Source organism: Mytilus galloprovincialis, chromosome 14 (assembly GCF_965363235.1).
Source record: "Mytilus galloprovincialis chromosome 14, xbMytGall1.hap1.1, whole genome shotgun sequence".
NCBI lineage: Eukaryota > Metazoa > Mollusca > Bivalvia > Mytilida > Mytilidae > Mytilus > Mytilus galloprovincialis.
The window spans coordinates 45,422,559-45,449,333 of NC_134851.1; the positions used below are offsets into that span (position 1 = coordinate 45,422,559).

The 26,775-nt window shown below is 33.1% G+C and overlaps 1 protein-coding gene across 1 annotated transcript; it reads right to left on the reverse strand.

Annotated features, from left to right (window-relative positions):
* Positions 1-1,797: 1,797 nt before the first annotated feature.
* LOC143059447 (fibrinogen C domain-containing protein 1-like) lies at positions 1,798-22,302 on the reverse strand. Its single transcript, XM_076232948.1, has 8 exons — positions 21,892-22,302; positions 21,326-21,413; positions 18,047-18,154; positions 15,757-15,861; positions 11,357-11,484; positions 10,458-10,554; positions 8,264-8,428; positions 1,798-3,405 (listed from the first exon to the last, which is right to left on the reverse strand). Exons 1-8 carry the CDS (start codon positions 22,195-22,197, stop codon positions 3,158-3,160), a joined length of 1,245 nt encoding a protein of 414 aa, XP_076089063.1. The 5' UTR covers positions 22,198-22,302; the 3' UTR covers positions 1,798-3,157.
* Positions 22,303-26,775: the final 4,473 nt, after the last annotated feature.

Here is a 26,775-nt window from a genome sequence, read left to right on the forward strand (position 1 = left end):
CTACGTAGTTCATCAACTGTATGATTTTACCCTCATTTCTGGTGATGTTATCATTTGATTGATTTCATACAAAAAATTTATAAAAAAACAATGTACGTTGATAATTACTTGACTGACACAAGAACAAACAATTTTGTTTGTTTGTTATACTGGCCATTAACAGAAACAATACGTATTTTGTAAACATTTATCTTTACAACTCTGAATAAAAAAAAGCTCAGTTTTAATGTGTTATTCGTTAGAACACATATACATGATTCGTATAAATGCTTATCTACATTTGAATATTTAAAAAGTATTTATTCAAATATAAAGAATGAGAAGAAGAATGGGTTGAATATGACGAAGCAATCAATCGTAAAATAGTGTTGCTCAGTTTTTGATTTTCTTTGTTGTGTTCTTCATACTGTTGTTTGTCTTTTAATCATTTTTTTGTCATCGCATTGTTAGTTTGTTTTCATATTATGAGAACATGATCTTTTGATCAGTTTACTTAAGGTCTGAAGCTGGCATTTCAGTAACTGTTAGTAGTTCTTTGTTACGTTAAGTTGATCATTGTCATTTTACTTCGTTTCCTCTGTTACCTATTCTAGCATCGGACTCGGACTTCTTTTAAACTTGGAGAGAGGTATATGTGGAGGGTTGAGCTATCACAAAATATGATTAACCTCGCCGCATCAGTGAGCCTGTCCGACGCCAGGAGCCTCTAGCCCTTGTTAGTCTTGCATATTTTCTAATTGTGGTTCATTTATATGTTTCTGAGGTAAATGTGACGTCCGTTTTCGCTGAACTAGTACACATTATTTTGTTTATAGGTCAGCTAAAGCACGCCTCCAGATGTGTGATTTTCTCGTTATATATGTTGAAGAACCATTGGTTGACTTGGGCTGTTTTCTGCTCTTTGGTCGGGTTGTTTCTCTTTGGCACATTCCCCTTTTACATTTTACATTTTATTTCGACTTAGGCGATTAATATCCATGACCTATCCTTTGCCTCTTTTCTATATATAGATGTCTTTGTGTTTACTAATAAAGGTGTTTTTACTTCGTTGGTTGTGTAATGGATGTATTGGCATCGTTTGAAAATAAATTTAGGTAAAAACTGAACGAAAATTGTCTATATGTTTAATAATTAATACAATAGTAAAGTTTAAGCGATGACGTTGTATAAACCTTTAATCTTGAATATTTTCAAACCGGGTGATAAACGTCAATTAGACCAAATTTAGAACATTATTTGTTATTCCAGGACTGTATATATAATAAGGATTTTAATATGATTGTCAGTAAGAAAACAATTCATTAGAGACAAATAACGTAGATGTTTCCCACGTAAGGTCTCCGGCGGCCTTTACAAATTAGCAAAATCGATACTGCATAGAAAGCTTATCAAAAGCCAAGACAAGATTAACCTAAACAGAATTCAAACGAGAAATCCTACGGCCTTATTTATGTTCAAATCAACAAAAGAAAAACATGGGATTAGATGCACAAACGACTTCCACTGAATAAATGGCTCCTCAACATAGATGGTCATCTATTGTTTGTTGCGGGTTGAACATATTTGCTGACGTCCAACCGTCTTCAATGGAAGTAGGGTAACAGCATACCGTAGGAACAATCTATAAACAATTGGGTGTGCAAAGTATAAAAGATATGTGGAGGGGCTTAAAGATAAAGAATAGGAAATAACGAACACTGACATAAAGAAAGATGGAAATGGTCTCAAACAAACAAAATGAGTTGCAACAAACCCCCCCCCCCCCCCCCAACCACCCACCCAACCCACCCCATATCCCTTACTAGACATTCATAATGATTAACGCTTTACTAAACCATAGAAGAACATAACTTCTTATGATATCAAAAGTTAGCAGGAATATTCGCCATATAAACCATTCTAACAGTTTATTTGGTGTGCGTTATATTATAGACAAAATGGTGAAGTTTTTTGCATGTTTTGAGCATGACAATTATATATAAAAAAAGAAATGGTATGATTGCCAATGGGACAACTCTTCACAATAGATCAAATGACACAGCAATTAACAACCATATGTCACCTATTAGCTGCTTTACAAGTTCAAAAGTTGAACACAATGTACGTTGTAAATAGTGCAAGCATACACCATTGAAAAAATAGTTGGCATTCACTCAAAATATACATAGATTGGTTCTCTCCCTTGTTACATACGGGTATCTTATGCATACTTGTTGTCAAGTATATATGTCTGAGCCAAACAGACAAAGGATCCGCGACAACAAGGATGACTCATATAACCGTGTGTACAAAGGGAGATAATCAACCTAGCACAATTACAAACGATACACGATATGCTGGATACACACACCACTTCTAAAATCCAGATAATATCAAACAAGGAGTATTGAAAACAAGCTAGTCAAAACTAGACCAGACATTTCAAGGTAGACACATGTCACTGTTTTTCAACTAAAAGAAGCAGATGCTGGTACACTTAGAACTAGATCGACGATTTAGCGATATTCTATGGACTTGAAATAAACAAATAAATTTTTCCTGTCATATAATTTGATATGAGTAAGCATCATTTTTGTCATTATTTTTATACCGAGCGTTATCGAATTGTAAACATTGACAACTGTAATACGATATAGACCTACTTTAAAATAAGTATAGCGCATTGGACAAACGAATTGCTACAGTTATGTTAATTCAAGTTATATTATTCTCTGTTTTTTAATATGAATGACAGATGTTTTAAAATTTTAACATTTTAATTCTGTCTATGGTCGAATTATGCTTTCATCCGTAATTTCAATATGATTCTTTTCAGGTACCCTAAATTTTTATGCAATCAAATTATCTAAGGGTAACTTCAAGGAGAGAGTAAGAATATGCAAAGATATTAAGGGCTAGATACGTGAAATCACTTTGGGTAAATTGAAAGACGTCTTTAAAATTGTCTCAAAATGTACAATGCACAGTGTATTATAAGTCTAGAAAATGCAGCATGTTATTGCGTGATAAAATTTAGAAAGATTTACAATTATGTTATTATGTTTTACATTTTGTAACCGTGTCTTCTTTTAGTTCTATACCCCAAGTCACAATAGGCAGTATTTGTTTCTACATCTAATGGCAATCAGTGTCGTTAGTTCTGACATATACTATCATGTTAACGACGGCGTCGAATCATCATTTGTGTCTTCTTGAGGGAATAATAGTGACCTTTCCAGTGGTACCACTCAATACCATCTGCATATGACTTGTGGGGACCATTGAGATACAGTCCATTCAGGTTGGAGTGATGGCAGTTGCCATACCACCATCCACCTTTAAACAGCTTTGGACAATTACTCGAACTGTCTCTATCTAGCGTTGAGAAAGGCTGACTTTTGTGATTGGTTGTGTCCAACGAATTCCCTATAAAAGACGGAAAATGTCACAAATAAATTGTCTAGATATTGGTACAAAATTACAATTATACGCTGGACATACGTTACAAAAATGTATTCATGTTTAACTAAGCATTTGTATAGGTCGGAATACAATTTTTCCTATCTTTGAGCTGTGTCCGTTTGATCCCTCGCCCACTAAAAATAATTAAACATAGTAAGTTTTTTGCTAAATTAATACTAATAATCAAATATTTCTGCATAAAATGTATGTGATTTAAAATGATTTATGGTAATCACACGATCACTAACCAGAGCTTACTTGTTTTACCAATGCTGAAAACAAGTTTTCAGTTGATGAACATGAATGGTAGTGTCAGAAACGAGGTATATAATATTTGTATGCATAATAAATAAACACAGCTGGAATTTCAGTTAGCCATATTATCTTCATTTAAAGTTTCAAAATGTAGATTTGGCAAAATAAGCTTGTTCTTATTCTAAAGTCGTAGATTGTGGTAACATTGTTGATTTTATGTTTCATATTTGAAAATTATTTCAAACGACTACAATCTTTTTAAATCCCTGCAAGGAACAGTAGACTTTGAAGTGATTTTAGAACTATATCAAACATACACTGTTTTGTTGGTGTTTTTTTTTTCAATTATGCTCTGTGCAAATTCATAGAATATTAAGTAAAGGTTGTATATTATGTCTTTTATGAGGCAACAAACCTTATTGTTTTAGAAAGAATAGAGTATGATAATGTCACTTTTTGGCCCCTGAATTCCATTTATCCAATATTTAGTTTCTTGTCTTTCTTGAGATGGCATTTTCATTTAAGTATTACATTATTCGCAAACCCAATTTTTAGATTTATGATACTTTTAAGCCTGGCCCCTCTGAAACTGACGTAATGTTGGGCGGATGGACCACTTACTCCTGATGATGTATGTAATATAACTTATATTCTTTTTGTACCTCAGGATGGATACTTTTACACAAATTCAAAGCTCTAAACATGATAAAAGACTACGATTACTAAAACATGTGTCTACACAATAAAAAGTGCCAATATTTCCTCTTTTTTTACAATATTCATGTAATGCCAGATAATTTAATACTTTGATACCACCAATTGGATCTTATACATGCAAGGAAAGGACTTTAAGTTTGATTTGCAAAATTAGTTGTCGGTTTTAATATAAGGTGCCAATTTGTTTACCTTTTTCTAATATATTATGTAAAAGCACTTTTCTTTTTTTTTATTTTTTCACTTCAGAATCGATACTTTTTGCAAAAATTGAACGCTCTAAACGTCTACGGTTACTAAAACGTGTGACGACAACAATAAAAAGTGCCAGTATTTTATCTGTTTTATAATATTCATTTAACGTCCTGAAAATTGAGTTCTCATTTTAGTGTGGATTGTTTGATATGAAGATGAAGGGTTTAAAATTCAAAACTATGTTGTCGGCTTTGATAAAAGTGCCACAGTTGTCCCTATGTCTAGAATATTATATTATTTAGATAACAGCATTCATTTTTTGGTACCTCAGGGTGGAAATTTTAACATAAATCCTATGTTCTTTATATATACATGTATATTTATAAAAAAGTTAAATCACAAAAATACTGAACTCCGAGGAAAATTCAAAACGGAAAGTCCCTAATCAAATGACAAAATCAAAAGCACAAACATATCAAACGAATGGACAACAACTGTCATATTCCTGACTTGGTACAGGCATTTTCTTATGTAGATCTACTGTAACTAAAATTTATGTCGACAATAAGTAAAAGTCCCTATATTTTTCTGTCTGTATTCATTCGTGTGCTTGCTTGATAATTGAGAACTTTAATATCTCAGAATGGATTTTTTTACATGAAAGGGGAGGCCTAAAGTTGAAAATTGCACAAGTTGGAGTTAGCATAAAAATAAGGGGCCAATATTTTCCCTTCTGTTAGATAATTGAATAACGGCACTAAGTCCATTTTTTTTTGTACCGCAGGGTAGATAATTTAGACAGATTGAGAGCTCTTTAAGTCTATGGTTACTAATACATGTAATAGTTATGTCGAAAACAATAAAAAGTGCCTATATATCTTTTGAATATTATATTCTTGTACAGTCCTGATAATTGAGTACTGTAGATACCTCTAGATGATTTGTTTGACAAAATTGAAAGAATTATTACGATTTTTTCATAAAAATGAATTGCTGTGGTCTGTAGGATGAACAGGTTAATTAAGTCTCCCAAACAAAATTTGGAGACTTATTGTTTTTGCTCAGTTCTTATTATTTTTATTATTCTTCTTCTTCTTCCTCTTCTTCCGCCACTTTAAAAATAAACTTGTCCGCAGCGTTTCTCCAAAACCGCTTGTCAGATTGACCTAGAATTTCATAAAATGGTAGACTAATATGTCCAAGTGAGCCATCAATCTTTCGTTTGTGCATTGGGGTCTATTAAGGGGTATTTTGGGGGGTAGAAGGGAGGGAGGGGTTTACTATAGAACCCTATGGGATTTTATTTTCTAAAATTTTCAAATGAATATAACTTGAAAACTGTAAGTGATAGATACATGCAGTCTTCAGAATTGATTATAGGACAATTAAACAAATCACATGAAATATAGGGGGAGTCCCTGGGAGTTCATCCCCACCCCCTTCAATTTGAGAATATGCTTATATCTTGTAAATGGTCCAGATCCCCACCCCTAAACCATATATATTCTTAAATGGGACGATAAAACAAATCAAATGAAATTAAAGGGAGGTCCCCGGGGGTCATCCCCACCCCGTTCAATTTGAGAATGTGCTTTTATCTTGTAAACGGTCCAGATCCCCACCCCTAAACCATATATATTCTTGTAGGGGACAATAAAACAAATGAAATGAAATTAAAGGGAAGTCCCTAGGGGGTCATCCCACCCCCTCCTGTTTCAAAACTTGTAATCGGTCAACATCCCCACCCCTAAACCATATATATTCTTGTAGGGGACAATAAAACAAATGAAATGAAATAAGAGGGAAGTCCCAAGGGGGTCACCCCACCCCCTCTTATTTGAAAACTTGTAAACGGTCCACATCCCAACCCCTAAACCATATATATTATTGTAGGGAACAATAAAACAAATGAAATGAAATAAAAGGGAAGTCCGGAGGGGGTTACCCCACCCCCTCGTGTTTGAAAACTTGTAAACGGTCAACATCCCCACCCCTAAACCATATATATTCTTGTAGGGGACAATAAAACAAATTAAATGAAATAAGAGGGAAGTCCCAAGGGGGTCACCCCACCCCCTCTTGTTTGAAAACTTGTAAACGGTCAACATCCCCACCCCTAAACCATATATATTCTTGTATGGGACAATAAGTTAATCAAATAAAATTAAAGGGAAGTTCCTGGGGGTAGCCCCACCCCGTTCAATTTGAGAATGTGCTATTATTTTGTAAACGGTCCAGATCCCCACCCTTAAACCATATACATTCTTGTAGGGGACAATAAAACAAATCAAATGAAATGTAGGTAAATTTCCTGGGGGTCACCACCACCCCTCCTGTTTGAATACTTGTAAATGGTGGAGATCCCTACTCGTAAGCCATATATATGCTTGTATGGGACAAAACAAATCAAATCAAATGAACATGGGACCATATGAATGGCGAGTTATGGGAGCTTTGTTTGGGAGACTTCGTAACAGCATCCTGTTACAATTACTTCTTGTTAAATTTGACATCATACAAGGAATATATAGGTCGATCAATAAATTCGTTTGTAAATGCAATGAACCATGTACTACGGTAATAATTTTAAATTGAGGTTACTCTCTGAAAAAGTAATTTTCAGTGACCATTTTTTGTCGCCTGCTTGACACAAATGACAACTTGCAACATTAAGTCAAAACAATTACACAAATATTCACGTCGCAATATTTATTTTCGGAGCGCCTCGTTATACGATGATTACTATGTTATGTTTCAATAAATGAGAACAACCATTTCTAATTTGAACAATATAGTAAACAATTGAATAAGGTGAATTATTCTCTGAGGGTCATTATGAAAACAAATCACATATAACTGTCATATTTTAATCATAGTTTAATCAAAAATTGGTCTAATATATGTTCGATCATGTGTTTTTGCATACAATCTTATAAGGAAACAGTTATTAGTATAAACAGTTAATAACTTCCTGCTTCATCAGTGGTTTTATGAAGTTATCTTTATCAGAAAGATCAAACCTAACATTTGAAAGCCAAGGGTTAAATACCCAAACATGTCAGGAGCTTTATCAATAAATTTTGAATTGAGCTTAAGAAGCTCATTAATGACACAAAATAGGAGGGAGTGTCATCCAGAATTACCGAAAAAAAAGCATTAATTCCCGAGCCCAAATAAGGATTAATCCCGATTTCTTACGAAAATAAAGGCCCAGTCCCTAATTCCCGCAAAAAATAAAGGCCTAAAATTACGACGTCCCGAAAAAAGTCCTTTCGCCCTTCAAGATATAAAGTAACATCTGAACTTACTGCTACAAATACGTGTGCAGCTGAATCAGACTATCATTAATTGTATTTGTCAAATTGGTTATCATTTTGCACGCACGTTTAAAATAGGCCTAGTGAATTGGTTATCATCTTGCACGCATGTTCGAAATAGGCCTTGTGAATTGGTTATCGTTTGCACGCATGTTCGAAATAGGCCTGCAGAATTGGTCTAGTTTTGTATTATGAGTATCCCTCTGAAGTATTGAAAAAATTGATACCCTTTTCGATGTCGAAATTTTTTCAAGGCACTCCTTAATTTCTTCCAAGACCCAAATTAGGTTGTAACTGACTAGTCCCTTAATCATTACGAGACAACACAAAAGTAAACAAACCTGCGTTTCCGCTGTAGCCTCCGATTTCTAAAGCGAATTTTGACTGTATGTCTCCTATATAAAACGTCTTGTACCTCGCATATCTCTGTTCTCCTTCGAGATCCTCCATTAGTATGTACAGTTCATATTCATCTTTTGTGGTAATTTCATGGATTTTAGAATTACCTATAAGGTAGATAAAATGATAAATATGGCAAGTCTTATATCGTTAGAAGTGTCAAAGCGTTGCTGGGTTTCCAAAATGTAGAAATAACAAACTTTTCAACAAACAAAGAAAAAAAAATTAGTTGGAATGTCTGCTGTAGAATGTCGAATGTTAACTTGAATATTTTTGTAAATGGATGTGAAATAGAAACCTGGACATTTCTGAATAACAATAAAAACTAACCTGATTTTCACATACATAAAGAAATGTAAAAGTGTTTTTTTTTATTATAAAAAGGAGTCATAAACGACATTATGAAAATCCAAGTAACGATAAAGTGAAAAAAATGCATTTTTTTACATTTCTATATAAACAATATATTTCTCTGAAAAAAAACCAATATACGATGAAAAAAAAAAATCAAATATGTTTAACATATAAAAATAAAAAGATGTGGTATGATTGCCAATGAGAAAACTCTCAAAAAGAGACCAAATTACACATAAACAACTGTAGGTCACCGTACACCCTTCAACAATGAACAAAACCTATACTGCATAGTAAGCTATAAAAGGCCCCGACATTACAAATGTAAAACGATTCAAACGAGAAATCTAACGGCCTAATTTATGTACAAAATAATGAATGCAAAACAAATATGATACACACAAACACCCTACAATCACTGAAGAACAAACTTCTGACTTTGGACAGGCACATACGGAATGTGACAGGGTTAAACATGTAAACGGGCGCCCAACCCTCCCCTAACCTGGGACAGTGGTGTAACAGCAACACATAATAAGGAAACATAACAAAAATACCGAACTCCAAGGAAAATTCAAAACGGAAAGTCCGTAATCAAATGGCAAAATCAAATGCTCAAACACATCAAACGAATGGATAACAACTGTCATATTCCTGACTTGTAGAAAACATAAGAAAATGTTGGATTAAACCTGGTTTTATGGCTATATAAACCTCTCACTTGTATGACAGTCACATAAAATTTAATCGAAGAACAAACTATAAAAATTAGTAGAAAAAGACTTAACTAATCAGATCGATACAAAGCAGAAAAAAACATCTACAAAAAACACAGAGTGGATGTGGCAGAGTACTTTTACTCCACCACAACACAAATAAACTATGTACAGATCTGAGAGCACTGACAGCTAGTTCAAAGCCAATGACAACTAATAAAAATAAAATGCATGCATCTAAGACTAAAATATCAATCAGTACACATCCAACATGCAATTTAGTGTTAAGATGTCATTAATAGTCAGAGAAACACATGACCGAGTGCAATGCCAAGATACAGGTACCGACATATTGTAGAGCCATGAATGTGCATATATATATATAAAAATAATATTTAGTTTGATTCAAATTTACTGATAACAAAATACATATTAATACCAATACAAACAATGTTCAAAGATCTAGTTTCAGTGTTGAATTGGTAATTCTTAGAATAAGTTTACTTAAAAGATCGATAAGTTTACCCTAATTGCATCTAAGTTTCCGGGCTCGATAAATACATTTCCGTAAAAATAAGGATATGTTATCCCGTTTGAAGTATTTTTTTAACAGGTACAATCAAACTTCGAAACCAAATTTATGGAAGAATTTAGCAAAGGTTTAAAGTAATTTGTGGTAACGAAATCCCTGACTTAATATTTTACCAATAATACATAGAAAACCTTCACTGAAATCCAAAACGTAATAACAGACACGAGCATAGTAAACGAGTTATATATAAACACATAAATATGATGCCAATGGGACATCACCGTCCAAAAAGGAAAATTAACAATAGGGAAATAAAAGTCGTCCCTTTTGTACACTAAGATGTCATGAGAATGAATATTATTTAATTATAGTCTTTTTTTCATTTTTTTTTTCTATAGGACAATTATTCCTATTTAAAGCAAAATGCGCAAAACTTAAAAGTATTTACTAATATGACTGACATGTAATTTTAATACAGTAATAGTGCAGTCTATCTTATTGTTTGATATAAAGCATGATAATAAACTTTCTTACCTAACCAGAATTCTCCTGTTACGTCACCAAACCCGTTTTTGTAATCCGTCCAGTTCCTAAAGAAGTCGACACTCCCATCCTGCCTTTTCTGGAAAACCTGTAATTCACAATACACAGTAATTGGTACTTAAGTCACGTGTTTCGTACAATACTAAATTGTCTGAAATATAATCATCGTCAGTGAGTTTATTGAAAATATCGTTTTTTGTATTATTTTAACATTGTGTTTAATTGTTAAGCTATCACTTTTTTGGGGGGGAAATTGACAAGTGAAATACGTACGAGTGGATTACTATCGCTTGTGAAACAATGTTATCTTCTGCATTCGGTTCTATCTTTTTGGTTTTATATGTTCATCTTAGAATCAACAACGATATTCTTTATTTTTAATTCTTTTTTTTTAAAGAGACAAAAGACTTAAATACACTTAGCTGATTGACAATATGATGGGAAAGTAAATTGGAATTACGCACCAAATACACTGAATATATGAATATAAAAAAATAATAAGTTAATTCACAGATGGAAAGAGCTTTCAGTTGTCAGAGAACAACTACAATTTCGATAAGAGCTTATATAAAATATACGGAAACTACACGTTTGATTGGTACTTTTTTGAGATAAAAACTCAACTTCTTTCGATGTTCAAAATACCACTTCTGGTTCACCCTTTTCCGGGTAACATTCATTAAATCATACTCATGGTTATATCATACGCGTCGTGTTGCTCTTGTTAGTACAAATTTCGTAATAAGTCTAATTCGGTATGTCACATTCAATGAAAATGGGACAGGATTGTAGTGTCGACAATTTTAACATATCCGCTGTCATGAGTGAAACGGCTTTTTTTACTGTTAAATTTGTAAATCATTGGTAAATGCACTTGAAATCAACCTTACCAACCAACCCCCGCCTTCGGTTTCCATGTCACAGTATGTTTCAAATCCACGGGTGTCTGATGGATATATTTGGTATATACCACTTTTTGACTCGTTCTCTATGAAATCTTCGCAATCTCTAGGATATTCTGTATAATGAAAAGGTATAATCTGGTTAATGTGGATTCATTATTATTCGTTGGATACCAATTTTGTAGGCTTTCGTGGGTACAGGTGAACCATAAAATTAATGTTCAACGAATAACAAATTTTCTATTGGCTTGTATGCAAAGTTTTCCTTAATCCACGAACATTGGTACTCACGAAAATTAATGAATCCACAGTAATTGTAAAAAAATTCAATTTTAAGTATGAGTATCAGTTCTAGGTGCTTACCCATTTTTTGTTAAATCTAACGGAATTATAAACAGCTGTCATACAAGTTGGAGGTTTAGCTAGCGATAAAAACAGGTTTATCCGACCATTTTCTTCGAAAAAAAGTACCTGTACCAAATTAAGAATACGACAGTTGTTTTCTCACTAGTTCTGTCGATTAATAGCGTTTTATTTTGTCAGTTTTTATTGCCATTCACTTTTTAATTTTCCTTGAAATTTTGGATTTATTTTATACTGTTTACAATGTATTATAGGGGAAGATATATATATTAGCAATCGAAATCGAGAGAATTGTGCAAATGATGATATAAGCATGAAAATTTGCACGAAGCATCATTATTATATACTTTTGAAGAAAAAACTGCTGGCCATAAAAAAATATCATTTTTTTCAAGATGGCCACGGCCTTTTTCTAAAATGGCTGTTTTTTCCAGTTCGAAAATACTTATGTTTCTGGAAAACTTTTTCTTTGACCTTCTTTAAGTAGAAGATATTATCAGGTTTGGTGACTACTTTCCTAACATATGACGCATATACTAGAAATGAATATTTTACATGTTCAGGGTTTGCACATGCGCAAAAATGTTACGAAATTCACACAAAAACGTTTGAACTATTTACCATTTATTTAGTGCTTTTGGATTTTCAATGATATTATGAATTGGTTTGATTGATGGGAGTTGACTGAGCAAAGTCTGGGGCATTCTTAAGCGCCCTATTTCACTGCTTAATATATCTAACTCCCTGCTCAATTTTCTTGTTTCGTTATTGTCAGGGTCATACAACAATTCTTTTTATCTGTATGTTCGCAACATATTTTGATGAATCAAACAAGTTTTTCAAAAAATATTTTATTACATAACTTGACAATCAATGTGTTGCTTCTTGCAAGGACAAATATAAAATAAACTTACCTCAATAAAATAATATGATTACATATAATACTGTAGTCTCACAAATCGCACCGCTGCTAACCACAGTCTCCGAACACCTAGTTCATGAGACAACTTGTTTTGAAACACCTAGTCTCCGAAGCACCTAGTTTCTGAGACAACTAGTTCTGAAACACCCTAGTATCCGAGGCACCAAAGTCACCAGACTATTACAAACTACTTGTTCAATGGACTGCGACCATTCCCAAGGAGAATTACAGTTTCAAAACAACCCAGTAGCTTGCAAAAATCGTAAAGACTTCTATACCGTTAGCTTCAAACCACAACCTTTCAACCCGAAATTATTGGTTTACAACCTTCCCAAGTCTTAAATTCTTTATTTGCTGGTATTATCTTTCTGATGCTTCACAATCAACAGCCAAATAAGAAATGAACGACCTCGCACAATGTATCGGTATCTTCATACGCACATAGCATGGACCCCAAAGGAGAGCACCCTAGCAACAACGAGTCTCATAGCAACCAAGGATAACGGGATGATTTTCATTTAATTTTCGTTAACGTATTGTTCAAAGATCTACGAACGGTTTATTTATATTGATTTACAAATAAACAAGGAACTACAAATATTGTCTTACGCTTCAACTGCTTTTTTTGTCACAGTTACAGTTCACATTGGTGCATGGAGTATCTGAAGGAGAAAACCCACTTATTTTGAATCATACTCTAACTTATCTGAAGTATCTGTTTACACAAAACCACAATTTTAAAAGATTACAAAACAGCTTTGAAGTTCTTGGAATTATAAACCGAGTGAAACTATTTCAGTAGGAAGATACAATGAGTTATTCTAATGCAATTTGTCATGTAGCGACAATTTTGATTGGATGACGTCTGCCGTAGGTAACAGCTCTATTTACTTTCACAGTTAGTTCCATAATATCCGGCCTGGCACTGGCAAAACCAAAAAATCGATCCATCAATTACACAAAACCCACCATAATAACAGATCACATTGGTGCATGGAGTATTTGGACAACAAGAATTGAATTCATTCCAAGTTACAATTAATAACATGGGAAGTATATGTCTCGGTTTCAAAATCGTGTCATGATATGATATGATAAAATTGAGAATGGGGATGGGGAATTTGTCAAAGAGACAACAACCCGACCATAGAACAGAATTGATACATGTATTAAGGATTTTAACAGTACAAAAACACTTGATACTAATAATGAGTTAAGTGTTAAACTGATATGGTTAAAATCAATTTTCTATTTAGTAAAGAAAATTGTAACAACAAACCGAAATAAAAAAAGGCAAGCTGTGAAAATAGAAACAAAATCATTTGGAAGTGTATAATACGGATTGTTGATTTAAAGAGTTAAAATTTTACATCCTTAAAAATAAGTTGAATTTTAAAAGTCGATGAACTATAATGAGCAACATAACGGGTAGCATTTGTGGAGCTCGCCTACCCGCAAGCACATGAGTTCACCCCGAGTTTTTCATTGCTCAAACTTTAGTTTTCTATGTTCTGTGGACTTGCTCGGTATTTTAGGTGTATTCCGTTTTTGACATGGCGTTGTTTTTTCAAAGACTCTTCGTTTATTAGCCGCCTTTTTTCTTAAATGCGGTTAGGTCAAATAATTCCAAGCATATAAAAATCCTTTCTAATTGTTCTTTTTTATCTATCAATATTACAATTTATGACTAAAATTTGCTATCGAAAACCGTACAGTTGCCTATAACTGCTTATATTCACTTCATTTAAAATCTAGTGGATAGTTGTCTCATAAGCACATCTCCTTAATAATTTTCATATTAATGCTTTTTGATTTTTTGCCTTCCTTTTGTTTTGATTCGAGCGCCACTGACGAGTCTCGTATAGATGAAAACGAACGTCTGTCGTTCTACTCCGTTCCTGTTTGGATCATGATGTTCTTTTGTCAACTTCTTACTGTTTGTCTACTCCCCAACATCTGATTGACGTTTCAATAAACGTTATCTATCATCATGTATATCTATTATATGTTTGTTAATAGAGCCTGTAAATTTAGATTCCATTTGTATACACTTATTGGTTCTTTGAATAAACCTAATCTTAAAGAATATCAACTTAACACTATAGTAAGATCCTTAAATACAATAACTGTCTTGATCAGTTACTGTCATTCATTTGTTTTTTTTACAAATTAATCACAAAACCAAAATTAATATTTATTAATGAGGGTCTCGAAAGGGGTCCTTCATTTCTGTATCCTTTATTCTTTAAGCCAATTTCTATATTTTTTATTATTTTTCCGTTTTTCTGTATTCTTTACATTTCAGCACCCCATTATTCTCTATTCTTTATTTTGTTTTTTTGGCCTATTTTTCTCTATCTTTTAATTTTTCTGCCCTTTATTCTGCCCTTTTTGACCATTATTCTCTATTCTGTTTACCCTACCCAGACCCTCATAAACTGTAATTACTCTTATTGTCTTTTGTCTTTTTGTTATTTTTTTTGTCCTTCATGATGATCTATTATGAGTCAATTTAATTCCAACTGATAACGTTGTTCAAAAACCTTTTTTTTTTCAAAAAATTAACAGTCAAAATAAAAAGCTGAATTTGTTTGCAAAGTGAAGCATTTTATGCATGTTGACCTGAATTAAACATGGTCCCCATGACAAAGGGAATTTACTAAAACTCAAGTTAAGGCAATCGCATCATATGCTGATTTATTTTTATTTCTAGATATATAAAATATTTCTTACTCAGAAAAAAAACCATAACCCCATCCCCCCCCCCATTTTTGAAGTTAAATGGTTGCTCCCTTATGCCAAAAATGTAAGATACTGAACATGAGTACTACGATAAGTAAGTGTTTCAGAATCGAGTGCATTCTGGGTAATATTTTCAACAAGTGTACACCAGAACGTCTTGATTGGTTAAAAACGTCCTAAACAATGGAATTCAACCAATGACGTGACGTTATTTTCATTTTGGGGGTACGAACAATGTAATTACCCATAGTCCTTTAGATTCTGAAACGGCCAAGTGTAGAGTCGGTACCTTCTATCGTGCGGATTGTCACCAAAATTTAATATTGTTCCATAATAAGCATAACATTACATCTTTACTTACGTTCACAGTAAGTTCCATGATGACCGGTTGGGCACTGGCAACGCCAAGTAGATCCATCTATTACACATGACCCAAAGTTACAGTTCACATTGGTGCATGGAGTTTCTGAATGAGAAAACCCACTTATCTTTAATCACACTCTCAATTATCTGAAGTATTTGTTTACACAAAACGGTAACCACAATTTTAAAGATTCCAGAACTGCTTTGAAATAATTAGAACGCAAAAAGAAAAGGCAATACGTGAACCCCCCAGAGCGTCAAAAGTCATCTTTAGATATGTCTACTTATGAACCGCGTGAAATCATTTCAATAGGAAGATACCAGGGGTTATTCTAATGCAATTTGGCATGTAACGACAATTTTGATTGGATGACGTCTACCAATTCAACGGTTGACAATCGGCGTCATTGGCATTGGCAATAATGGTTGCGCAATCACAATCTACGTTTACGAGATATTTGAAATGTTTAATTTTGAACATTTTAAGAGTGTTGCATTAGAATAGGAATACCAATAATGTACGTATTCGAAGAGATATCACCGTCAAATTTGGATTTTACGATGGCAACTCTTCAAAAACAGTGCTATTATTCCTTAATTGAAAAAGGTAAGTTGTTAGGTAAAATAATTGCATTGATTTTTAAGGGAAATGACCTGCACTTAAATTGTGATTACCCCAAAAATGTCCATAAAATGTGTATATATTAAGAACGTAATTAACTAAGTTGTAAAATTTTAAAGGATAGAATTTCTTGAATCCTCAATGCTCTTCAACTTTGTACTTGTTTGGCTTTATAAATATTTTGATATGAGCGTCACTGCTGATTTATTTTTTAGAACCTGAATCCACAGATACTTTGAAAAGATATCCACGACGACTCATAGGTACCGAAATTGATCGTTTTCACTTGCAATGTTTGACATATCAGCGAGGTCCATGTCCAATGATCATCAATTCCAGATACAATTACACGTGCACGACGAAAAGAATGACGGAGTTCCTTTCTTAAAGTGTAACTGTCTTGACTTCGTAACAGTCTTTTTATCGTGGATCGTCCAACATTAGTGATTTTTTTTCACATCAAATGATAACCAATGTTACTGATCGGTGTGTTTTTAATTAATCTAATTCGTCTGTAAATCTTTCTTCCAACAACACCAATCGTTTGCACTAGTGTAACACATTTTTGGTACTTGGTTTATGTAGAATGCACCAATCCTTTAATGTAGATAAAACGTCATTTTTATAGTCATTTGGTACATCCATGAGCTTCACTTGATTGGACATCTTCCTAACCATGTCATTCTCCGCTATCTGTTTATACGCAATATCGAAATAAGTTTCTAAATGTTCCATTTTTGTCCACATTATATTCTCTATTCTGTTCACCCTACCCAGACCCTCATAAACTGTAATTACTCCTTAAGTCTTTTGTCTTTTTGTTATTTTTTTTTTGTCCTTCATGATGATCTATTATGAGTCAATCCAATTTCAAACGATAAAGTTGTTCAAGAACTTTTTTTTCAAACATTTAACACCAAAATACAAAGCTGAATTTGGTTGCCTAATGAAGAAACTTTTCCATGTTGACCTGAATTAAACTTGTCCCCGTGGCAAAATAAATTTAGTCAAACTCTAGTTACGTCAATCGCAACCTATGCAGATCAATTGTTGTTCCTTTGATATTCAATAGACAACGCTCTATGACAATGCGAACACCATTCAGACCCTCATCAACTGCAATTTCTCTTAATGTCTTTTGTCTTTTTGTTAGTTTTTTTTTTTGCCCTTCGTGATGATATGTCATTGGATAATCCCATTTCAACTGATAATATTCAATAAGCGAAGTTGAATGAGATATCTTTTATTTTCATTAAATATAAAAAAAAAAAAGAAGATGTGGTATGATTGCCAATGAGACAACTGTCCACAAGAGACCAAAATGACACAGACAACTATAGGTTACTGTACGGCCTTCAACAATGAGCAAAAACCCATGCCGCATAGTCAGCTATAAAAGGCCCCGATATAACAATGTTAAACAATTCAAACGAGAAAACTAACGGCCTTATTTATATAAAAAAAAATGGAAGAAAAACAAATATGTAACACATAAACAATCGATAACCACTGAATTACAGGCTCCTGAATTAAAGCTTCAAAATTTTTTTAACTAGCGTTGCTTACATTCACAATGATCGCCATAGTAACCTTTCGGACAAATACATCTGTAATCGTTAACTTTGTTTCTGCACACACCATTGTTATAACAAATAGAGCTACTTACGTTCACAATGATCACCAGAGTAACCTTTCGGACAAATACATCTGTAATCGTTGACTTTGTTTCTGCATACACCATCGTTTTGACAAGGGCTAACGTCGCAAGGTGCATCTAAAATAAAATAAAAATATTGGGCTCTTCAAACGAATATATCTTAAGGTTTCAGATTCTCCAAAGAATAAATAAAAAGAACCACTTAAGAGATTATTTCAGAGGCACTTGTCTCCAAACAAACAAGTTGTTTTTCTTAAAAAAAGGAGGGCAACATGTGAACCCAACGCTGATTCGTTACCTAAAAAACAATCCGTGTATTTTTGTTTTTTGTTTCTTTTATGTTTTAAATTTGACATAATTGACTGTAAATAGAATAAGTGATGATGTTTTACATTTTTAAATTGCTTGACTATTTCATTTATGACTTTGAAATGTATTTTTTTCTTCGTGTTTAATAAAGAAAGTCCCAAAAATGTAATCTTATTGCAATTTCCAGTTTCTACAAACCGGATGCATGTCTAAGGTTAATAGACTATTTTCATATTTCCAACTTTTGACTCCAAATTATATAATGTTTTGACAGGTTAACTACTCTGTGGTACATGTAGGACATCCTGGTACTCGGTCAGTCAGGAGTAAACAAAAGAAGTAAAATCAAAACAATTTGTGGGGAAAATTTTAATGTTATCTGAAGACTTTGTCGTGTATAGAAAATATGAATCAGAATTTTTGTCCCTGAAATTGTACGCTTGATTTTACTCCTTTATGTTGCTCATATTTGCGCGAGTACCAGGATGTCCTACCACATAGTAGATAACCTGTCGAAAAATATAAACCACGGAGTCAAAAGTCGTTTACATGAAAATAGTCTATTGCACAGAACAATCGCTATATAACTATAAGCACACAGTTCGCTTTATAATCTGGGATGTATTTATTTCATCTTTCATATCTTCATATTTTGTTTCCTGGATGCTTTCAATAATTCATCTACTCATTATTGAAACTATCTGTACTCGTGGTTGATGTGTTCATATAGAGTAATTAACAGTCCAATTTCAATGTGAAATGTTACTCTGTGGCATAAAACTTATTAGGAGGTTTCGTATTTTGTTCTGAAAAGTAAAACACCAGCTTCAAGAGGACCTCGTATATGCTGACAATTATATTGGTTTCATAAAACATAACAAAGTTAAAGGATTTCCTAAAGTCACTTAAATCAAACATTCTACAGGAAAACTAAGTCTTGAAGAATTCCTAGTTTTCACAAGTTTTAAGAATACATGAACATGCTCTCAAAAGAACCAATCTATTTAAAAAGATATGTAGATATTAGTAGTTATATAGTGTGCTAGTGAACTAATACGATATATATGGGGTCAGTAAATTCCATATGGGATGAGAGCGAAGCACCATGTTGTTTTTATAAAGGACCGTAACACAACTACTAGCTGTGTCTTGAAATAAGCCCCGCCAACTAACCCCATATGACATATACACGGTCTCCACGCGGTTGCTTTTAGCCAATTATATTCCAAGATTTGTATAGGAGGTAAGATAAATATAGATACCAGGATTGAAATAGTTTTTGCGCGTTTCGTCTACAAAAGACCCATTAGTGACACTCAAATAAAAAAAAATGTCCAATTTCAAAGGCCAGATAAAGTACAAAGTTGAGCATTGGTAACCCAAAATTTCGACACACAGGTGAGTTTTTGCCAAATACGTCTCAGATAACATATTCCTAGGGTAGAAAATACTTAGTATTTCAAAAAATTCAAAGTTTATTATAGAGCAGTCACTCAAAAAAGGACAAGAGAAACAGCTAAAGGTCAGGAGTAACGAGGCTACCATGCTTCAAAGTCACATGTCCAGCTCTTACTGCCGTGGCCTCAATTTAGATACTAAATGCCAAAAATAAATAGATATAAGAAGACGTGATATGAGTGCCAATGAAACAACTCTCCATAACTGATATTGATCCATGCACGTGGGGTTTTTTTTTTCTCGCAAGAAATAGTAATTAGAAACCATACGTACTGATACTCTGGATTAGAATACGCAATTTCGTTATCACGTATATCTATTCTAGGCTCAAATTTAATGTTAGTTGACTATTGGGGGTGGAGTGAGATGTAGGCTTTTAAGACTCTTTCGACCTAAGTTTGGCCTCTGATGAAGGCAAACCATGAGTTGTCCCACCTGGGCCTTTTGACCTAGTTTGTAAAAAAAGTATTGCAGTAGGGAATTTTTGACAGACTTTGAAAGATCGGAGATGGGGAGGTATCTTGTACTTTTTAAACCTAAGTTTGGACGAATAGTGAAGACAAACCATGAGTTTTTCTCTCCTGAGCCTTTTGGTCCAGACACCTACGAGTTTGTCAGCCTACGGTTGGGGAGTGGGTTATCTTGGTATATCACATAGTGAAAATTAACCATTGCCGGCTGGCCAAACTAAGAGTTTCTTCACGTGGGAAATTATACAAGAGGTAGTGGTATATATGGCCTCTAAAATGGCACATAACACTTATACCCTAGACTCGTACGAGTTTGTCAGTATAGTGTGCTGAAGAGGGTTATATATCACAAAGTCAAAATTAAGTATTGCCGGCTAGCCAAACTAAGATATTCTCAACGTAGGTCCTTATACCAGAGGTAGAGGTAGATATTGCCTTGAAAAAAGCCTCTTACATAAATGAGTATAAGTTCTATGAGCCATTTAAGAGGCTATGCCTACCTCTACCTCTGGTAGTATGTCCCACGTAAAAAATCTCTTAGTTTGGTCAGCCAGCAATAGTTAATTTTGACCGTTTTATATACTAGGTGCAAATTAAAATTAAAGGTCTAAGCTCCATCAGACCAAACGGTCCAGGTGGAACAACTAATGGTGTGTCTCCAACACAGGTTTAATTTTAGGTTTAAAGAGTCTACCTGTTCAATCCCCTATAAACCCAATCTTTTAAAGTCTGTCAAACATTCCCTACGGCAATATTGTTTTAAATACTAGGTGTAAATCATAGGTTAAAGTCTAAAGTAACGTCCATTGTACCGTAAGGCCCAAATGGAAATTCCCTACGGTAATACTTTTGTACATACTTAGATGAAAATGATAGGTAAAGGCCTAAGGTCAATTGGGCCAAAAAGTATAACAAATTGAGAAAAATGACCTTTATAAAAATAAAGACTATAAAAATGAAGGATCCCCAAACCAGATCCTCTTATAAAAGAAATTGAAGGTACTTGAAGAACTTCCAAGACATTATCTAATCGAATGAATATGTAACTTACCAAATTCTAGGCAGATATGATTATTGTACATGGCCAGGATACATTGTTCTCTAACATCACATGGGTTTGGAGTGCATTCATCTTTATCCTATAAATATACAAAATATTTTCTGCACTAGGGAACGACCGTCATAGATATTTCATATAGACTTTAATACAATTTGAAATTTAATATAAAATTTATTAAATACAAGGTACATATACAAGCAAAAACCTTATCCGAAAACAAATCCGGTATATACGTTATATATAAGAGTGCTGTGGATTGTGTTTACTGAATAGAGCATAATGGTTAAAATGTGCATAGAATAGGGGAAAAAAGTAGTTGGAATAAAAAAGACACAAAAAAAAATAAAGAATAGAGAAAAAAATGGTAGATATCAAAACAAAAAACACACAAAAAAAAAACCACAGACTACAATTTAGCCTTCAGTGCTAGCGAACGTTCCACGTTCACACGTCCACGTGACAATGCTACCACAAGAAGAATTTAATATTTTTATAATTCGTGTAATGTCTTCATATCCTGCAAAAATGGCAAGCCAAGAATATTTAAAAAGACCTACCTTTTTCCAACCACCTATCTCTGTGTAATAAGAACTGTCCATAGAAGTAATACTGTCACCCGGATAGGAAACGGCAAGCAATTCACATTCTAGTTTATTTCGGTTAAAATTCACTGCGTTGCATTCCTTGTACAGCAAACAGTCACTAACACACATCAATGGACCAGTATTGTTAAAGGCCAAGATAACATGAGAGTCACTATATTTGTTTTTAGTGAACGAACTACCAGCTATGTTCAGTCGAACTCCCTCACTAACGTTTATAATCAACAACGAAATGAAAATTTCAAATAATTTTAACAACATTGTATCCCTCAATTCAAATAATTACCTGGACCTATTATTCACGCGGAATTTTATCAAGAATTCATGTGTTTTGTTGATTAGACGAAGTTGTATTGACTACAACTGTGTCATTGCGCTGTAAAAATGTAGATGCCTTGTTTTATCCTGGTTTTTTTTTTTTAATATAAGGCATGTTCAATTTGACGACAGTAATATTAAATACAATATTGAAGTTTTCGTGACTTGGTTTTAACCAATAGGAATAGTTTAGCTGAAACTACTGTTCATTGTTATTTATAGACCAACCGTTTCAATATTTCCAGGAGTTTGATTTGTTAAGCTAATGTGTGATATGAGACATTACAGAAATTCAATAATAAACATAATGCATTTGTTTGCTATAAATTCTTGTTTTATATTTATGGGTTTTTAGAAAAAGGTTATGTTTTTTTATATATTTGTATCATTTTTGTGCTAAGACTTTTATAAGAAAAAATGTTATCCCCTTTTAAGGAGTCAGCACTTTTGTCGTGACATGAAACATCATCCTTTGTTTGTTTGTTTGTTTTTTGTTTTGTTTTTTATTAATTTTATATCTATAAAATGTTAAAATAATCGAACGGATCATGTTTTCTACCATTTTTCAGAATATTCAGTTAGCATGGTTCTTTTTTTCAAGACATTTACATTTCGTGAGAGAGTATGGCTAATAGCTAATACCTGGAACGTAATACCGGAAACCAGGATAGTTCTACTGCTATATATTCAATGAAACTATTCCTGTAAATTGTATGATCTAAAAAACCAACACACACAATACGCACAGTAAAACTCAGTTCAAAAGAACTCCGAGTCCGATGTCAGAATAGGTAACAAAAGAAACTAAATAAAATGACAATGATATTAATTAACAAAAGGGACAACTAGCAGTTACTGACATGCCAGCTTCAGACCTCAAATAAACTAATTGAAAGATTATGATTGTCTTCATCATATGAATATCAGGTATAATCCCTCCCGTTAGGGGTTAAGTATTATACCATCAAAAAAAATATAAGAAGAGTCTGAACATAACCCATATCATGGATTTTACTTTCTTGTATAAAGTTAGTCTCTTTAAATGTGTTTGGCTAATACTAGAAGTTTTATAAAAGCGCGTTACATCTTTATACGCGAAGCAGAAGTGATACTCAATGGAAATAGTTGGAAGGCTGAATCAAGAATGAGGTTAACAATGTACTCGGGTAAGGTTTATGAATGTTTGTCAAATGTTCGAACTACTTGAGTTGTTTCCCATCAAAAACTATTTTACCCCATTCATTGAAGACTTCACCACATCAAAGAAAGGTCATTACCAAATCGGTGATATTCATGTTAGCATATGTGCTATCCGAAAATCTCCTCATTCCCACTTTTTTTTCAAATATTTATCATTACGTATTGTATTTTTATGTTTTTCGAAGTTGAAACTGAATATTAAATTCGACAATACATAATATAAAAGAGCACTGTCGATGCTTTGTGATCTCTTAACAATATGTTTTTCGTCTTGCTCTAATAGCTTTCAATTGAATACATTTCACAACAGATGATTAAGATAAGGCTTGATTGGTTATTTTAATTAATTATTTAATAATTAGTAACATGGATTTCAAAACAGATGATAAAGATAAGGTTTGATTGGTCATTCTAATTAATTATTCAATAATTAGTAACTTGGATTTCTAAGGTAACATGGCAGATTTTTATCAATAAACGACGTAAACACGAAACTATTCAATATTTTTCAAAGGATAAACTTTTATGTGTTAATCCAGCTAGATCAGTATTGTTTTGGCTATTTTATCACTTTCATTGTAAAATTGAAAATATCATTTTAATATCATAAAATAAGCATTCATGTGTTAATCCCACTAGATCAGTATTGAGTTCGGTATTGTGTCACTTTCATTGTAAAATATAAAATATCATTTTGATATTATTAAATACATCTAATATTCCAAGGCCTACAATTACAGTGCAAATGTATTTTTCTAATCGTCACGATTTTGTTTTTATTTGAATGTTGATTGATTTTAACTAAATCTTTGAGGGTCTCTATATAGGGGGTCCTTCAATTCCATATATTCTTTAAATTTTTTAAGCCATTTTTCTTTTTTCTATATAATTTTTTTTCTCTATTCCTGATGTTTGATGCACAATATTACCAAGTCTTCATTTTCTTGTTTTAATGTTATTTATTGTTTATTTTTATATTTTTGCCATGTATTCTGCATAATTTATATAAACTTTCATGATCTACTCATGAAACCCCACCCAGACCTTCATCTATAAAAGACAAACTGAATAACAAATCAAGCAAACATTCCATATTGTTTTTCTTTTCTTATAAATATCTTTACACGATGGAATGTCGCATTTTTTTTTTTAGAATTAATGCTTATAACTTTTTTTTTAATGAATCATTAAATACATGTAGTTGACATTTAATTTCATCCCAACTCTTAAAATAAATATGAAACTTAAAATTAAAAAAAAACGATGCATATATTTTTATAACAAGATGGATAGTTTTCATTATTAAACTTATGTACATAATTATACTTTTTTCTGAAGAAAATTCTTTAAGTTGTCCACATTTAGAAAAATATTGCTTTTTTGTAATAATTATTGCTTGCTTCCAGGCAGCAATTCGCCGATATATTGCATTTGCAATTGCATTACACAATAAAATTTATCATTCGTGATGACACGAGGTCTCACAATAAAGTGCACAGCTAAATTAAATAAAAACTTAATAAAAATCGTGTTTTCATAATCCTAGCTAAAAAATGTAATTATAAGTATTGAATGCTTCTTTTGTAACTTCATAGGGTTGTAAAAGCGTTGGCCATGCGCACATTTTTAGAATGAAGCGCTTCCGCGCTTCATACAAAATGTTCTTTGGTCAACGCTTTTACACATAAATAAAGTTACAAAAAGAAGCATTCATGTTAAACACGTTCCCAATATTCATGCTTTTTTGTTTTTTGTTTACTATAAGGTGACACTCGTTAAACTTCGGAGTCAAAACACGGCATTTAATGAGCTACCATATTCGTTAAATCATAACAGACAGACAGGCAGACTGAATTTCATATACATATGAAACATGGGAAATTTGTAGTCTAGAACTCGAAAGTGGTCTAACACATCAACCATTACTGAAATCTGCATTCTTCTGATTGACTAATAATTTCGCCTTTTTAGAATCTGAAGGACTATGGGTAATCTCATTGTTCGTACACCAAAATGAAAATAACGTTACGTCATTAGTTGTATTTCAATTGTTTGAAACATTTTTAACCAATCACAACGGTTTGGTGTACGCTTGTGAAAATATTACCCAGAATGCATTAGATTCTGAAACGGCAAATTGCTGAACCAAAGTAAACGAATTTTGTTTAAAAGAAAAAATATGTGACAGAACATAGAAGCATTATGAAATTAACCAAAAAATCTATCTTCTTGAATGAAGAGCTATATGCATACGAATTATACTAACATCTTATATACATGAAATTCAGCCCGTGGAAAATCTTAGCCTCGCAGTTTCAACGAATAAATCACAGTTATTCTTCTTCTTAAACTAGCTAGCTGGACCACTGTTGTGTTCACTTTTCGGTACACTTCGGTGCGGAGAATACATGCTTAGTTTACAAGTTAAGAGTGATTATTCCCATGGCAAGCCGGAAAACAATTTGACACATCTCGGCAGAGGGTATATATAGCGGAATCTGCTGGACTAGGTTTGTCGATTGCAAGAAAGCAGCAGCTTTTCTGTTCCATTTTTTTTATTCGTAATACATAACAATGTTTTTTAAGTTCGGTTTTTATGGCAGCATCCCTGTAGTGGAGAATACAGAGTAGCAAAAATGATTGCCATGCAAAAACTAATGTTTGGAACTCTCCAATGTTTTTCAGCAAGTTCACTGCAAGGACGCCTCTGAGAATGAGTTTCGGAGAAAACCATTCTGGAAAGTTTTATAATGAAAGAAACTGAAATAAAGGCTGTCTAACGATATTAAATTGTCATTTCTTAAGTAATATAGCCATAAGTAATTGATTGATTGGAGGTCAACGCCGTTTAGCCCAATTAGTCATTTCATGTCGGTCATTTTTTATTGGTGGAAAAAGCCGGGTGACGTATTTATCGTTGGTGGGGCAGCAATGGTTAACTACAGGCCAACAAGATTGATGATTATGCAAATGATGTCATATTACCTTACATAAAATCTTGCATCTATAAGTATCCGAGAGTAGACATTGTATTTGATGTTTACTAAATAAATGATTTAAAGGCTGTGACAAGACAGAGGCAAAGTTCTTGTGCTAGACGAAAAGGTGTTGGTTCTGATAGAACACCAAGTTTCTTGCCGACAGAATTGCTACTTTAGAGACTAAAAAAAATGTGTATGTTACTCACGGTGAAAATATTCTTTGCAATTTCAATAAGGGAGCTACCATTTGATTTTTATGGGGGGGGGGCTAGGATGAAAAATTTTGTCCTGCATTTTTTTTTAGCTGAAATCTCTGTCCTGCCTTTTTATTTTTCACTCT